The sequence below is a fragment of the Mobula birostris genome, chromosome 20, assembly GCF_030028105.1.
Source record: "Mobula birostris isolate sMobBir1 chromosome 20, sMobBir1.hap1, whole genome shotgun sequence".
In the NCBI taxonomy this organism is placed as follows: Eukaryota; Metazoa; Chordata; class Chondrichthyes; order Myliobatiformes; family Myliobatidae; genus Mobula; species Mobula birostris.
In genome coordinates this window covers 55,159,305-55,175,555 of record NC_092389.1, presented here as the reverse complement: position 1 = coordinate 55,175,555, position 16,251 = coordinate 55,159,305, and the positions used below count along the sequence as shown (strand labels likewise).

The 16,251-nt window shown below is 45.3% G+C and overlaps 1 protein-coding gene and 1 long non-coding RNA gene across 3 annotated transcripts in view; one reads left to right on the top strand and one right to left on the bottom strand.

Annotated features, from left to right (window-relative positions):
• LOC140185199 (probable G-protein coupled receptor 139) lies at positions 1-846 on the top strand. Its single transcript, XM_072238599.1, has one exon. The coding sequence runs from the start codon at positions 16-18 to the stop codon at positions 844-846; it is 831 nt and encodes a 276-aa protein (XP_072094700.1). The 5' UTR covers positions 1-15.
• An 11,272-nt stretch (positions 847-12,118) lies between these two features.
• The window catches only part of LOC140185210 (uncharacterized), a 41,761-nt gene continuing 37,628 nt past the window's right edge, over positions 12,119-16,251 (bottom strand). For both annotated transcript variants that reach the window (XR_011882525.1, XR_011882524.1), the window contains exon 3: positions 12,119-13,774. This is a non-coding gene — a long non-coding RNA (uncharacterized lncRNA). The remainder of the gene's footprint in view (positions 13,775-16,251) is intronic.

Sequence of the window (16,251 nt, the reverse complement as noted above, 5' to 3'; positions counted from 1 at the left end):
CGCTACCTGGTGGCCATGGCAGCGGCGGATCTACTAACCATTGTCACCGAGGTCATTTTGTATCGAATCAGATTGTATTATTTCCCGTGGAGTTTTCTGGGCATCACCCCGGTGTGCAGTGTTATCGAAGTACTGACGTTCTCCGCCACTGACTGTTCTGTCTGGTTCACCGTCACTTTCACTTTTGATCGTTTTGTCGCCATTTGCTGCCAGAAGCTGAAGACAAAATATTGCACCGGGAAAACTGCGGCTGTGGTTCTAACACTAACCGGAGTACTGTCCTGTCAGAGACATGTTCCCCGATACTTCACGCAGGAACCCAGCGTGATCATCGACAATGTACCGTGGTTCTGTAAACTCATGGACAAGTATTTCACTGACCCCGGGTGGGTAGTATACGATTGGTTCGATACGGTTTTAACTTCGTTCCTCCCTTTCGCTGCGATCCTGTTGCTCAACGCTCTGACAGTCAGACACATTTTAGTGGCCAGTCGGGTCCGTAAGGGGCTGAAGGGTCAGATCAAGGGAGAGAACCGCAGTGACCCGGAGATGGAGAGCAGGAGGAGGTCTGTGGTTTTACTCTTCACCCTCTCCGGCAACTTCATCCTCCTGTGGATGACACTGGTTGTAAATTTCATATATTATCAGATCTCAGGAAAAGGATACGATTTCAATGATTCGGAATGGATCTTCTATCTTGTCGGCTATTTGCTGAGGAATTTCAGCTGCTGCACGAACACATTTATTTACGCGGTGACTCAGTCGAAATTCAGGGAGCAGATGATCAGCGCGGTGAAATATCCGGTCACCTCGGTGCTACGGTTCATTAACAAAGCCGCGTCCTGAGCACAAGACAAAGGCGGCCGCGTTGTCTCCAGCCCGAAATTCAGTTCCTCACATTAACCGCCTAATCTCCCAGGTCTTATTCCCGGGCAGATTGCCCCATCGACCGGCAGCTCCGGGACATTAGCCCAGGCAACCTGTTCATATTCTATACCTTCACAGTATGGTATTGGTCAAATTTGACCAGGCCCATGAATCCCCTCATAACAAGTGTCTATCCCAAGTTTTGGACCACAGATCTATTCGTAGTGTATAAATAGCCTGTCTGACATTAATAAATGTATGATTAATCCTTAATTAATGTTTCAGAGATCTAAAATCCATTTCAATAGATACGGGTCAAATTTGACCTGGAACAACCTCAATACAGAAAAAAAATTGTAGTACCTGTACAAAAGAAAACCATAGAAACTACAGCACAGAAACAGGCCTTTTGGCCCTTCTTGGCTGTGCCGAACCATTTTCTGCCTAGTCCCACTGACCTGCACACAGACCATATCTCTCCATACATCTCCCATCCATGTATCTGTCCAATTTATTCTTAAATGTTAAAAAAGAACCCGCATTTACCACCTCGTTTGGCAGCTCATTCCATACTCCCACCACTCTCTGTGTGAAGAAGCCCCCTTAATGTTCCCTTTAAACTTTTCCTCTTCGCCCTTAACCCATGTCTTCTGGTGTTTTTCTCCCCTTGCCTCAGTGGAAAAAGCCTGCTTGCATTCACTCTATCTATACCCATCGTAATTTTATATCTCTATCAAATCTCCCCTAATTCTTTTACGCTCCAGGGAATAAAGTCCTAACTTATTCAACCTTTCTCTGTAACTGAGTTTTTCAAGTCTCGGCAACATCCTTGTGAACCTTCTATACACTCTTTCAACCTTATTAATATCCTTCCTGTAATTTGGTGACCAAAACTGAACACAATACTCCAGATTCGGCCTCATCAGTGTATTACACAACCTCATCATAACATTCCAGCTCTTATACTCAATACTTTGATTAATAAAGGCCAATGTACCAAAAGCTCTCTTTACGACCCTATCTACCTGTGACGCAACTTTTAGGGAATTTTGTATCTGTATTCCCAGATCCCTCTGTTCTACTGCATTCCTCAGTGCCTTACCGTTTTCCCTGTATGTTCCACCTTGGTTTGTCCTTCCAAAGTGCAATATCTCACATTTGTCTGTATTAAACTCCATCTGCCATTTTCAGCCCATTTTTCCAGCTGGTCCAAATCCCTCTGCAAGCTTTGAAAACCTTCCTCACTGTCCACAACACTTCCAATCTTTGTATCATTAACAAATTTGTTGATCCAATTTACCACATTATCATCTAGATCATTGATATAGATGATAAATAACAATGGACCCAGCACTGATCCCTGTGGCACACCACTAGTCACAGGCCTCCACTCGGAGAAGCAATTCTCTACCACCACTCTTTGGCTTCTTCCGTTGAGCCAATGTCTAATCCAATTTACCACCTCTCCATGTATACCTAGCGACTGAATTTTCCTAACTAACCTCCCATGCGGGACCTTGTCAAAGGCTTTACTGAAGTCCATGTAGACAACGTCCACTGCCTTCCCTTCATCCACTTTCCTGGTAACCTCCTCGACAAACTCCAATAGATTGGTCAGACATGACCTTCCACGCACAAAGCCATGTTGACTCTCCCTAATAAGTCCCTGTCTATCCAAATGTTTGTAGATTCTGTCTCTTAGTACTCCCTCCAATAACTTAACCACTACCGACGTCAAACTTACCGGCCTATATTTTCCTGGATTACTTTTCGATCCTTTTTTAAACACCGGAACAACATGAGCCATTTTTCAATCCTCCGGCACCTCACCCGTAGACACCGACATTTTAAATATATCTGCCAGGGCCCCTGCAATTTCAACACTAGTCTCCTTCAAGTTCCGAGGGAGTACCCTGTCAGGTCCTGGGGATTTATCCACTTTAATTTGCCTCAAGATAGCAAGCACCTCCACCTTTTCAATCTGTACAGTTTCCATGATCTCACTACTTGCTTCCCTTAATTCCATAGACTTCATGCCAGTTTCCTTAGTAAATACAGTCGCAAAAAACCTATTTAAGATCTCCCCCATTTCCTTTGGTTCCGCACATAGCCGACCACTCTGATCTTCAAGAGGACCAATTTTATCCCTTACAATCCATTTGCTCTTAATATACCTGTAAAAGCTCATTGGATGATCCTTCACTTTGACTGCCAAGGCAACCTCATGTCTTCTTTTAGCCCTCCTGATTTCCTTTTTAAGTATTTCCTTGCACTTTTCGTACTCCTCAAGTACCTTATTTACTCCCTGTTTCCTATACATGTCATACAACTCTCTTCTTCTTTATCAGAGTTGCAATATCCCTTGAGAACCAAGGTTCCTTATTCCTATTCACCTTGCCTTTAATCCTGACAGGAACATACAAACTCTGCACTCTCAAAATTTCTCCTTTGAAGGCTTCTCACCTACCAAACACATCTTTGCCAGAGAACAACCTGTCCCAATCCACACTGTTTAGATCCTTTCTCATTTTTTTTTTCAAATTTGGCCTTTTTCCAGTTTAGGAACCTCAACCCGAGGACCAGAACTATCTTTATTCATGATCGTGTTGAAACTAATGGTGTTATAATCAGTGGAACCAAGATGTTCCCGTTCACACACTTCCGTCACCTGTCCTAACTCGTTTCATAACAGGAGATCTAATATTGCATCCGCTCTAGGTGGTACCTCTATATATTGATTTAGAAAACTTTCCTGAACACATTTTACAAACTCTAACCCATCTCGACCCCTAACAGTATGGGAGTCCCAATCAATATGTGGAAAATTAAAATCCCCTACCGCCACAACTTAATGTTTCCTGCAGTTGCCTGCTATCTCTCTGCAGATTTGCTCCTCCAATTCTCGTTGATATTGGGTGTTCTATAATACAATCCCAGAAATGTGGCCATACCTTTCCTGTTTCTCAGCTCCAACCATAAGTACTCAGTAGACAAGCCCTCTAATCTGTCCTGCCTGAGCACTGCCGTAACATTTTCCCTGACAAGCAATGCTACCGCCCCCCCCCACCCCCACAACCTTTTATTCCTCTGCCTCGATCACATCTGAAACATCGGAACCCTGGAATATTAAGCTGCCAGTCCTGCCCCTCCTGTAGCCAAGTTTCACTAATTGCTATAACGTCATAATTCCACGTGTCAATCCACACCCTCAACTCGTCTGCCTTCTCCGCAATACTCCTAACATTGAAATATATACACCTCAGAAGATTTTTACCACCACTCGCAACCTTTCTATTAGCGGATTTGCTTGAACTTTTAACATAATTTATTTTCACCCCAGCCACACTGTCAGCTCTTGCACTCTGGTTCCCATCCCCCTGCAAATCTAGTTTAAAGCCTCCCCAGTAGCACTAACAAACCTCCCTGAAAGGATATTGGTCCCCTTGTAGTTCAAGTGTAACCCGTCTCTCTTATACAGGTCCCACCTGCCCCAGAAGAGTTCCCAATGATCCTGAGATCTGAAACCCTGCCCCCCTACACCAGTTCCTCAGCCACTTGTTCATCCTCCAGAGCATCCTATTCCTACCCTCACCGGCACGTAGCACAGGTAGCAATCCTGAGATTACCACCTTCAAGGTCCTGCTTTTCAACTTCCTACCAAGCTCTCTATACTCACTCTCCAGGACCTCCTCACTCTTCCTTGCTATGTCATTGGTACCGATGTGTACCATCACATCTGGCTGATCACCCTCCGACTTCAGAATGTCATGCAATCGATCAGAGACATCCTTGATCCTGGCACCAGGCAGGCAACAAACCATCCTGGATTCTCTGTCACGACCACAGAACCTCCTAACTGTACCTCTAACTATCGAGTCCCCTATCACTACCGCTCTGCTCTTCTTCCATTCTCCCTTCTGCACTGCAGAACCAGACTCAGTGCCAGAGATCCGGCTGCCGCAGCGTCTCTCAGGTAAGTCATCCCCCCCAACAGTATCCAATGCGGTATACTTGTTGTTGAGGGGAATGGCCACAGGGGAACCCTGCTCTGCCTTCCCTTTCCCCTTCACTCGCCTGACAGTGACCCAATTTCCTGTGCTCTGCTCCTTTGGTGTAACTACCTCCCTGAAGCTGCTTTCTATAATCTCCTCATTCTCCGGAATGATCCGGAGGTCATCCAGCTCCTGCTCCAGTTCCCCAATGCGGTTTGTCAGGAGCTGCAGCTGGACGCACTTCTTGCAGGTGTCGCTGCCAGACGCTTTGACTCACCGTAATGTAATGGAATGGTCTCGTCCGAAGCCTCGACTCTATTCTTCTCAATAGATGCTGCTTGAGTTGCTAAGTTTCGTGAAAAGTTGCATTTAGTTCTAGATCGCATTCTATAAAAAGCATCTTTTGTGCTGGAAGACTGCAAAGGAGGTTCAGTACGATTGTGGAGGGTGCAGAACAGGCGCAGGCCTAGCCGACGTTTTCTTAACGCATATGGAGAAGTTAGGATTAGATATCTCAAAATGCAGCGGGCAGGCATATGATAACGGGAGCAATATGCGGGGCAAAATAGCGGGGCGCAGAAGAAGGTGCTAGGTACTAACAAAAAAACTCTGTTCATGCCATGCGCCAGCCGCAGCCTAAACCTAGTCATTGTCGATGCTGCAAAATCAACAGTGGAGTCTGTGAGCTTCTTTGGGGCGCTGCAACGTCTTTCCACACTGCTCAGCTCAGCGACACAGAGATGGGAACTTTTCAAAGAGAACGTGCCACAGATGACCCTCAAGGCCATCTCCAACACGCGATGGGAGTGCCGCGTGGAAAGTGTGAAAGTCCTGCGCTACCAGCTTCCCGATGTTGGCAATGCGCTCCTGTGACTGATTGAACATGCCATACAGAAATGTGACAGTGAAACCACATCTGCAGCCAGAGGCCTAGAACAGGAGATCATGTCATGGAAATTCCTGCTGACAGGTATCATCTGGTACAACGTTTTACATGAGGTGAATCGTGTCAGCAAGCTGCTCCAGAGCCCACAAGTGGGAATCGATGTGCTACAGCGCGAGGTGGAATATGTTCTGAAATTTCTCAAGGAATACAGAGAGAACGGCCTTTCATCCGCCCAAACAGATGCCAGAGACACAGCTGAAGAGATAGGGATACCAATGGTCTTTCCTACTGCATGAATCAGAAAACCAAAACGCCAGTTCCAGTGCGAGTCCCAAAGTGCAGATCCTTCCCTGACAGTGGCACCCGAGGAACGGTACAAGAGAGAAGTTTTCCTTCCACTAGTGGACTCTGCCATCACAGGCATCAGTGAGCGCTTCAAGCTGATGGAGTCGTTTTACAGTCTGTTTGGCTTCATTTATGGAAGAGAGGAAATGAAAAAAGCCACCCAAAGTCGCACACTGAAAGACAGCTGCGTAAACATGGAGAGGACACTTGGTGATGTGGATGCTGAGGACCTTCTGAGCGAGGTGTCGGCTGCTGTTGTGCCTGCAAAAAAAAAAAAAAAAAAAACTGGCCTGCAAATTCTGAGCTACATTTACAGCAACAAGCTGGTTGAACTGTATCCTAACCTTACCATTGCTCTGAGACTCATGCTGACAGTGCCTGTGACTGTAGTGAGTGGAGAGAGAAGTTTTCCGAGACTAAAGCTCATGAAAACGCATCTGAGGACAACAATGCTCCAGGAGCGTCCGTCAGCTCTTGCTCAGGTATCAATTCAGCATGAAATAGCAAGATCACTGGACAAAGATGAGCTCATTAAAGCATTCTCAGCACTCAAGCACAGGAGGGTGTTGAAGTTCTAGTGATAAGTCCTTTAACACATTTTTAGCAGAAATAAAGTTTATAATTATAATAAAATAAGCCACATATTTCACTCAAAATGTGTATAGGTGATTTGGCGGCGTTTCCACAAATCGTAATATCGCTCTCCCGCTTGCGTCCCCTCTCTCTCTGACTCTCCTCCTGTTCGCTCTCCAGGTCTTACGTGAGCTGTCCGTGGTGCTTAAACAGAGCGAGAGGCAGTTTGTTGTAACCTTCCAGAAGTTCACTTTCAGACACTGTTTATTGAATTAATAAAGTGTGATTTTTTATTAAATATGACATTGCTTTTGTCATTAATTTAATTAGAGGGAAATTCTTTAAGCTGTCTGTTCTTATGTCAGCTGATACCTAACACATAGTGCCATTCGATGCAGACTAGTTGCTGAAAAGGGCGAGGCTTCTCATTCCAAAGTAAAAAATGTCATTGTTTCAGTTTTTAATTAAGATAATTGCTTGGATTATGTTGAGCTCTCTGTCCATTATGCTGAAAGTGCATATAATGCATCAACGTTTAAGTCCGAAATGATATCAATATTGATGCAAACCAACTTGAATATTAGTTTTTATTCTTTATTTTTTTGGGAGGGGAGGGGGAATCGGCGGTAGGGCCCCACAATAACACATGAAATGGACCCCCAGACGCTTTAGGCCGCATATGCGTCTGTGGGCCAGTGTTTGTGGTGGTGGGTGGGTCAGGATTATAGTGGCGTGTGGGGCAGTGTTTTTGGTGGTGGGTGGGTCAGGATTATAGTGACGTATGGAGCAGTGTTTGTGATGGTGGGTGGTCGTTTGTGGAGGTTATGTTTTCTCCATGGACCATGATAATGAAAGGCTTGCCACTGTGAGGGTTAAGGTATGTAAGACCGCAGTGTTAGGTTTTATTTTGACCATCTGGGGAATAGATTATGTCCCGAGGCCTGGTTATTTGGCTTCACCTCGTATTAAGATGTAACCTCCCCACATTTGGTTTTCTCTGATCTTTATGTTATGTGTGTGTGGGGGTGGGGGTGTACTCAGGATTAAATTAACAGAATTTACTGGATATTTGGTGTTACTTAACCCTGCAACCTGGAGCTTAGGGGTGACATATTTTCTGCAATCCCAGCTTGCGTTTAACCTCCTGGTTCCTTTTCTCTTTCTTTTTATCTCGGCTTTTTTTTTGTTGCCATCCCGTGGAAAAGGAGAAGGAAAAGCGTGTCGCCTTTGATTAGATGCAGTTCTGCGGGCAGTGGGAAATGATCTGGTGTTTCCTGATCTCATAATTGGTCGTTCATCGTCACCGAAACCTGCCATATTGCTCTGCCCCACGCCTTCACTAACTAAGTCAACACTTACCTTTACTGGGGTCTTCCTCGTCTTTGCACAAATTTTAATGTGTATGTTTATAACTGTAGGGTTCTCAGTAATATTAACTGTAATGTTAACTGCTAACTGCTAAGTATGCTGAAATGGCTTCTTTGCAATGCTAACTATGAGGTAATGTTCTCCGTCGTTGAAATGCTTGGGTTATAGTTATAGATAACAGAGGAACTAACCAATGGAAGCTGTGTTATTCTATCTGTATGTGTGGGAGTCTGGGTAAGTGGACCGACTTGTCGGGAGGAGAACCGAAGAGGAAGTACGTGCTGGACGCCCTCTGATCGACCACCGTGGTTGGTCCCAGGCGGCGGGTCGGTGGAGATCGACTGGTGGAAAGAAGACCCCGTTAATTGAGCTCCAACTGTTGTGCACGAAGTGGTTGAACTCTGATAAGTTTGGCGCCTTTAACTTTCCTTTTATATTGTATCTGTGTTAATTACATAGTTCCAGTAAGATCTATAAAGTGTAATCTGTAAATCGTACATTGTGTGCTGTCTGATATTTGTTGTGTGAGTTTGTACCAGGGGGCATTACACAGCGACTACGCAAACGGGAGACACGGTTTGACGGCCGGACAGGCTTTCCCCTAGACAAACACGAGCCGGTAGCCCTGAGCCTTACAGAACTATCTATTTGTGGTGGGTTTATTGCTTATCGGTAGTGTCTTGGCAAGGGCTGAAGGGTGAGAAGGCCAGGTGCTGTGGCGCCGTGTGGGCCAGGGTTTTTGTGGCTGTGAGGGCCAGGTTTAGAGTGGTGCTAGAAAGTTTATGAACCCCGCAGAGTTTTCTCAACTTCTGTATAAACATGATCTGATCTTCATTAATCTCATAAAACTAGACAGAGAAAACAACTCTTGTTCATTTATTTAATGAGAAAAATGAAGCAATAATACTTACATTTGCTGGGGAAAGTATGTGAACCTCAGGGATAATGCCGTCTACAATATCTATTCGGAGTCCCGTGTTCAATGAGATCAGATTGAATTGTTGGTTGTAGAGGTGTCCTGCCCTATATATATATATATATATATATATAAAGATTCACAAAGTCGAGTTACCGTCAGAGCCTGCTCTTCTTCAGCCTGCACCTGTTAATGTGGACCATATCTCGATCAAAAAAATAACTTTCAGAGAACCTTAGCAGAAGTACTGTAGAGATGCACGAAGATGCAAAAGGCTACAAAAGCATTTCGAAAGTCCCGAGTGTTTCTTCAGTCCACAGTAAAGGAACCTATCTACACATGGAGGAAATTCAGTACTGTTGCCACTCTCCCTAGGATTAGACGTCCTGCAAAGATCACAAGGGAATCCTTAACGAGATGAAAAATAACCCAAGGATAACAGGAAAAAAAACATGCAGAAATCTCTAGAACTTGCTGAAGTCTTGTGTGTCCACTGTTAGAAAAACAGTGAGCTAGAATTGTTTTCATGGAAGGACACCACGGAGGAAATGACTGCTCTTCAAAAAAAAAACCTTTCTGCACGTCTCAAGCTTACAAAAGACCACCTGGATGCTCTACAAGACTTCTGGGACAATGTTCTGAGGACAGGTGAGACAAATGTTGAAGGTTTTGGCAGAAATGCGCATTGCTTTGTTTGGAGGGAAAACAGCACTGCCCACCAACACCAGAACCTCATCATAACTCTGAGGCATGATGGAAGGAGCATTATACTTTGGGACTTCTTCGCTGCGTAAGGTCCTGACAGCTTGTAATCGCTGAGGGAACGATAAATTCAAAGCTGTATCAAGACATTTCATGGGAGAACGTCAGAACAGCAAAGGGTTGGGAAGTTTATTGGGGAAAGAGGTACGGGACTGGACAAGGGAAATCTAATAGAGGGCAGATGGGTATCACCTCCATCTGGTGCTCCACCCTCTTTTACTTTCGTCCATTACCTTATTTACTTCACCCATACCCCCTCCTTCCGGTTGTACCTTTCAGCTTTTGTATCTCCCTCTCAACTCCACAGCCTGTAAGCCTGACTTCTCATCTTTATTCCACCAGCTCTGCTGGTGTCCCAGCCGGAAACGTCGACTGTACTCTCTTCCATAGGTGCTGCATAGCCTGCTGAGTTCTTCCAGCAATTTTATATGTGTGTTACTAATTACCCTGCCACCTTTTTTTCTTACCGCGGTTCCATCAACTTTCTCTGGTTCCAATCATCCTTCCTTTCGTCAGTGCTACACTCCACTCTCCCATTAGATTCGTTCTTCTGCAGCTCTTTAACTTTTCCAACCCTCATCTCCCAGCTTCTGAAATCAGTTCCATCCCCTCCCACCAAACTTGCCAACATCACCGACCAACTGCCAGCGTGTACATCTACAACATTCCTCAACTTCTCATTCTAGCATCTATCCCCGTCCTTTCCGGTCCCGATGAAGTGTCATTTTACAAAACGTGGACTGTTGAGTGCTGTCCAGAGCGGCTGGACACCATCAAGTAGGAGGGTTCTTCACCGCGGACCTGTCATTACGGGAGGACACCACCAGGCGGCAGGTGTTATCAACAAGTTACCGGCCATTGCGGCAGAAAACCACCAGGCGAGAGTGCCGTCCACAGAGGACCTGCCATTCCGCCAGGACGCCGCTGGGTAGGAAAGTTACACACAGAAAATGTTGGAGGAACTCAGCGGGTTAGGCAGCGTCTATGGAAATGAATCAACAATTGACGTTCCGAGCTGAGACCGTTTTTTTCAGGACTGGAATGGAAGGGGGAAGGCCAGAATAAAAAGGCGGGACAGAAGGAGGAGGATAGCTGTAAGGTGAAGTCCTTCAGCTGGGAAAGATAAAGGGATGGAGAGTAATACATCTGATTGGAAAGGAGAGGATATACCATGGGAGAAAGGGCAAGAGGAGTGTTAACAGTAGGAGGTGATATGCAAGTGAGAAGAGCCAGAGTGGGGGAAAGATGATGAGGAGAGGGGAAAGGATAACGTTTACTGGAAGGAGAAATCGATACTCATGCCATCTGGCTGGAGTTTATATAAAGAAACTATAAGGTGTTGCTCTTCCACCCAGTGGTTGGCATCGTCATGGCATAACAGGAAGCTGTGGACCGACCTTTTGGAACGGGAATGAGGACAGGAATAAAATTGTTTGGTCAGAGGGAAGTTCCAGTTTTGGCAGATGAAACGGAATTGCTAGACGATGCGATCCCTCTGGTTTACGCCGGGCCTCACCAACGTGGAGGAGCTGCATCAGGAGCACCGGATCCACCGGGTGTCGTACTCATCTCGCTTTCAGGGAAAGGTGCCAGGAGGAACATTAGTGGAGAAGGACAAATGGAGGGAGCGATCTCTGCAGAAACCGGAAAGTATTGGTGGGGTGGTAAATATGTGTTTGGAGCACAAGACACTGGAACAGAATCAGGTCATTCGGCCCATCGAGTCTGCTTTCCCCATTTCATCATGGCTGATCCATTTCCCTCCTGAACTCATCCTTCTGCCCTCCCACCAGAACAATTCACGCCCGGAGTAATCAAGAACCTGTCAACCTCCGCCATATTTATAGTCCAATAACCTGCCAACACAGCCCCCTGTGGCGACGAATTCAACAGATTCACCACCTACTGTTCTCAACCAGGTAATTACAGGCCGGTGAGGCTGACATCAGAAGTGCTAAATTTATTGGATTATCTAAAGGCAAGTCCTGCCGAATGGCCTCGGCCCGACACGTCGAATGTACTCTTTTCCATAGATACTGCCTGGCCTGCTGAGTTCCTCCAGCATTGTGTCTGTGTGTTGCTCGGATTCCCATCATCTGCAGATTTTCTCTTGTTTGTGACAATCAGTTGCATTCATTTTTTGCGGACAGGAAGGCTGGTTTAACATTTTATCTGGAACTGGCCACTTTAGTTTTTAACACTGTGAGTGCGATGTTGTACTATGAATATGTTGCCCACTGTGCTCGAAATGTTTTTGTTCTATTTGTGTTCCTTCTCATAAAATGTGTGAATGATTTGTGTTTCTGTTGTTGTGAGCGCGGCTTTGTCATGTGTCTGTGATGATGTTGCCGGTATGTTTATCAGAGCAGCTGTGTTTAATGTCATTTTCTGTTCACAACTGTAAAGGAAAAGAAAACAATTGTTACTCCGGATCTGATGCAGCAATAAAAAAGGAAACACACAATGATAAAGAACAATAATAAAGATACAATAAATATAAATACATAGGATAGCTTATATACACAGATTGATTGCATGTCTGTAAAGTGACACCTGGCTGTACATGAGGTGACTGACAGGAAATGATGAAGTAGTGGTGGTTGCGGGTTGCAGGAGTGGGTTAGTGGGAGGAGGTGTTGAATAACTTTGCTTCTTGGGGCGAGTAACTGTTTTGAGTAACTGGGGCGTTTCTGGTGTGGATGCAATGTAGCCTCCTCCATGACGGGATTGGGGCAACAGCCCGTGAGTCGGGTGGGTGGGGTCCTTCATGATGTTACCGGCCTTTAGGCCACCTTTTTGTATCCATCTCCCTGATGGTGGACAGGCTGATGTCACTGATGCTTTGGGCAGTTTGGACTGCCAGTTCAGAGCCTTCCTGTCAGCCGTGGTGCAGTTTCCGTACCGTGCAGTGATGCAACGAGTTAGGATATTCTCCACTGCGCACCTGCAGATTGAAATGCGTGTGGATATACAGTGCACAGCCCAGCTCTCTGCGGCCTCCTCAGAAAGCGGAGGGTCGGTGAGTTTACTGTGACGGTGTAGGATGTGTTCTGGCACCATGAGAGTTTGAGACTGCTGACAATTTCCACTGCCACGTCACTGATGTAAAGAGCGATGTGAGAGGTGCGAGTTCTCCCAAAGTCAATAACCATCTCCTTTATCCTGTTGACATTGAAGAAGAGACATCAGGCTCAGCGCTCTTCCACCTCCTCTCTGTCGGCCATCTCACAGTTGTTGGCGATGAGCCCCTCAAGTGTGGTGTCATAGGCGACCCTGACGATGTGATTACTCAGGTGTTTGACTGTGGAGTCATGTGTGAGCAGAGTGTACAGCAATGGGCTCAGCACACAGCCGTGGGGACACCGTACTGAGGAGGACAGGAGACAGGAACAGATGTACATCCTGACCATCTGACGGATAGTGACATGAGGGGTTGTGTTTAGTATTTCAAATTCTTCTTTCTGTTCTTCACTCAATTACATCTCTGCTGATACACCCTCTGGACCGTAGGTAATAGATGTGTCCAGTTAAAGAAAGATTTTCTGTTCTATGTTCGGAAAGGACCAGTTGATAATAAATCAGCTGAAATAGTTCAGTATACAGAGTGGTAGAATGTAAATGCATCAGAGGTTTACATGTCAGAAGAAGGTGTCGTAGATAATCAGCGTCGCTGCGCAGTTCAAGACTGTCTGTACCTCGACAGCGGAGCTGTCCTGCAAGTCTATTCCAGCAGAAGACTCCCATATGTTCTGGAAACGGAAAATAAAGTCAGTTATAGTGTATCCCGCTGTCTGTCTGCACCTGGTGACATTTATAAAATCACTATGCTGACGTGCTGTCCCATCAGTGGCAGCCTTACACAGTCCCTTTAACCACGTTTCCATGGTAACATTATTAATGTCATTAATGGTTCGTGTCCAATCTCCATCTCTTCGTCGATGGAGTTCAAAAGCACTTTCTGCTACATGTCATGCTGGGGTTCGAGCTCTTTGATTCTGTCGTTTGCTAACATTAAAACTTCATCCAGAATCCTGGATCCGGGCTGGACTCGGGCTGTCTTAGACTCTGTAGGTGGGTATATAAGAACATACGAAGATAAGAAATAGGAGCAGGGGTCGGCCATCTGGCCCAAGGAGCCTACTGCACCACTCAATATGATCATGGCTGATATGGCCAAGGACTCACCTTCACCTACCTGTCTTTTCTCCATAACCCTTAATTTCCATACGATGCAAAATCTAACCACCCTTGTCATAAATATATTTACTGAGGTTGCCTCTATTGCTTCATTTTGCAGAGAATTCTACAAATTCACCACTCCAGGAAAAGCAGTTCCATCTCATCTTCGTCCTAAATCTACTCCTCAGAATCTTGAGGCTATGTCCGGAAGTTCCAGTCTCACCTACCAGTGGAAGCAACTTTCCTGCCTAAATCTTATCTATCCCTTTCATAATTTTATATGCTTCCATAAGACCTCGTCTCATTCTTCTGAATTCCAATGAATATGTCGCAGGTGTTTTAACCTCTGCCCACAGTCATTGTGGAAAATCATTTATTTTACCATGAGATCATAGAGAGTCCACATTTGTGGAACTCTGAGTTTGAGGAAAATCAGCTTGTGTTTGGTTCCAGCAGACAAGTGTATGTGTCCATATCAGAACAGAGGAGTTAGTTCAGAACGTTCTTTCCCAACCGTCCACACTTATCTCATCTGTACAGCTGTATTATCGCTCTGCTGAGGGGCTGTGGTCAGCACAATAATCTTAGTACTGCAGACTTGCAACTGAATTGGATAAATACAGGCTGTCAAGTCACAAAGCTTTAACAACACACAATTCTTTTAACCCTCTCTTCCCCCTCACTTCCCTTCTCTGTCTGCCACCCTGACCTTCTCTCCATATCTCTCCCACCAATCTCCACCCTCTGAATGAGAGGGAAATCAGCTTGTATTTGGTTCCAGTAGCAGACAAGTGTGTATGAACTCCTCAGAACAGAGGAGTTAATTCAGAACATCCTTTCCCAACTGTCCACACTTATCTCATCTGTACAGCTGTATTATCGCTCTGCTGAGGGGTTGTGGCCAGCACAATGATCTTAGTTAACAGACTTGCAACTGAATTGGACAAATACCGGCCATCAAGAAAATTTAAAGCTTTAACAACACACAACACTTTTAACCCTCTCTTCCCCCTCCCTACCCATCTTTCTCTACATCTCTCCCCCCACCGACTCTCCCCCCACCCTTCCTCCACTCTCCACCCTCTGAGTTAGAGGGAGCTCAGCTTGAGTTCGGATCCAGTAGCAGACAAGTGTGTGTGACTTTATCAGAACTTGAATCCTAGGGGGACCAATATCCTGGCGGGGAGATTTGCGAGGGCGACTGAGGTGACTTTAAACTAGAATGGTTGGGGGGTGGGAATCAAATTAAAGAGACTAGGAGAGAGGAGGCTAGTTCACAACAGGGAGGTGGGAACAAGTGCAGAGAGACAGAGGGGTGTAAAATGAGGGCAGAAGCAAAAAGTAGTAACATGAAAAGTGAAAGTGGCAGCCGGCAAATCCAGGGCAAAAATCAAAAAGGGCCACTTTACAACATAATTGTCTAAGGGCTAAGAGTGTTGTAAAAGCAAGCCTGAATGCTTTGTGTGTCAATGCATTCATAACAAGGTGGATGAATTAAAAGGGCAGATTGTTACTAATGAATATGATATATTTGGGATCACAGAAACATGGCTCCAGGGTGACCAAGGACGGGAGCTCAACGTTCAGGGATATTCAGCGTTGCTGGTTAGAGAGGAGATTAACGGAATAGAAAGGAAGGACATTAGCCGGGAAGATGTGGAATCGACATGGGTAGAGCTGCGTAACACTAAGGGGCAGAAAATGCTGGTGGGAGTTGTGTACAGGCCACCTAACAGTAGTAGTGAGGTTGGGAATGGCATTAAACAGGAAATTAGAAATGTGTGCAACAAAGGAACAGCAGTTATAATGGGTGATTTCAATCTACATGTAGATTGGGTGAACCAAATTGATAAGGGTGCTGAGGAAGAGGATTTCTTGGAATGTATGCGGGATGGTTTTTTGAACCAACATATCGAGGAACCAACTAGAGAGCAGGCCATTCTAGACTGGGTATTGAGCAATGAGAAAGGAGTAATTAGCAATCTTGTCGTGAGAGACCCCTTGGGTAAGAGTGGCCATAATATGGTGGAATTCTTCATTAAGATAGAGGGTGATATAGTTAATTCAGAAACAAAGGTTCTGAACTTAAAGAAGGGTAAATTTGAAGGTATGAGACATGAATTAGCTACGATAGACTGGCAAATGATACTTAAAGGGTTGACGGTAGATATGCAATGGTAAGCATTTAAAGATCACCTGGATGAACTACAACAATTGTCCATCCCAGTTTGGCAAAAGAATAAATCAGGGAAGGTAGTGCACCCGTGGCTGACAAGGGAAATTAGGGATACTATCAATTCCAAAGAAGAAACATACAAATTAGCCAGAAAACGCTTCTCACCTGAGGACTGGGAGAAATTCAG

Bases quoted from the DNA above. Each gene is read 5' to 3' on its own strand.
- LOC140185199 (XM_072238599.1), top strand. From the start codon at position 16: ATGGCAGCGGCGGATCTACTAACCATTGTCACCGAGGTCATTTTGTAT.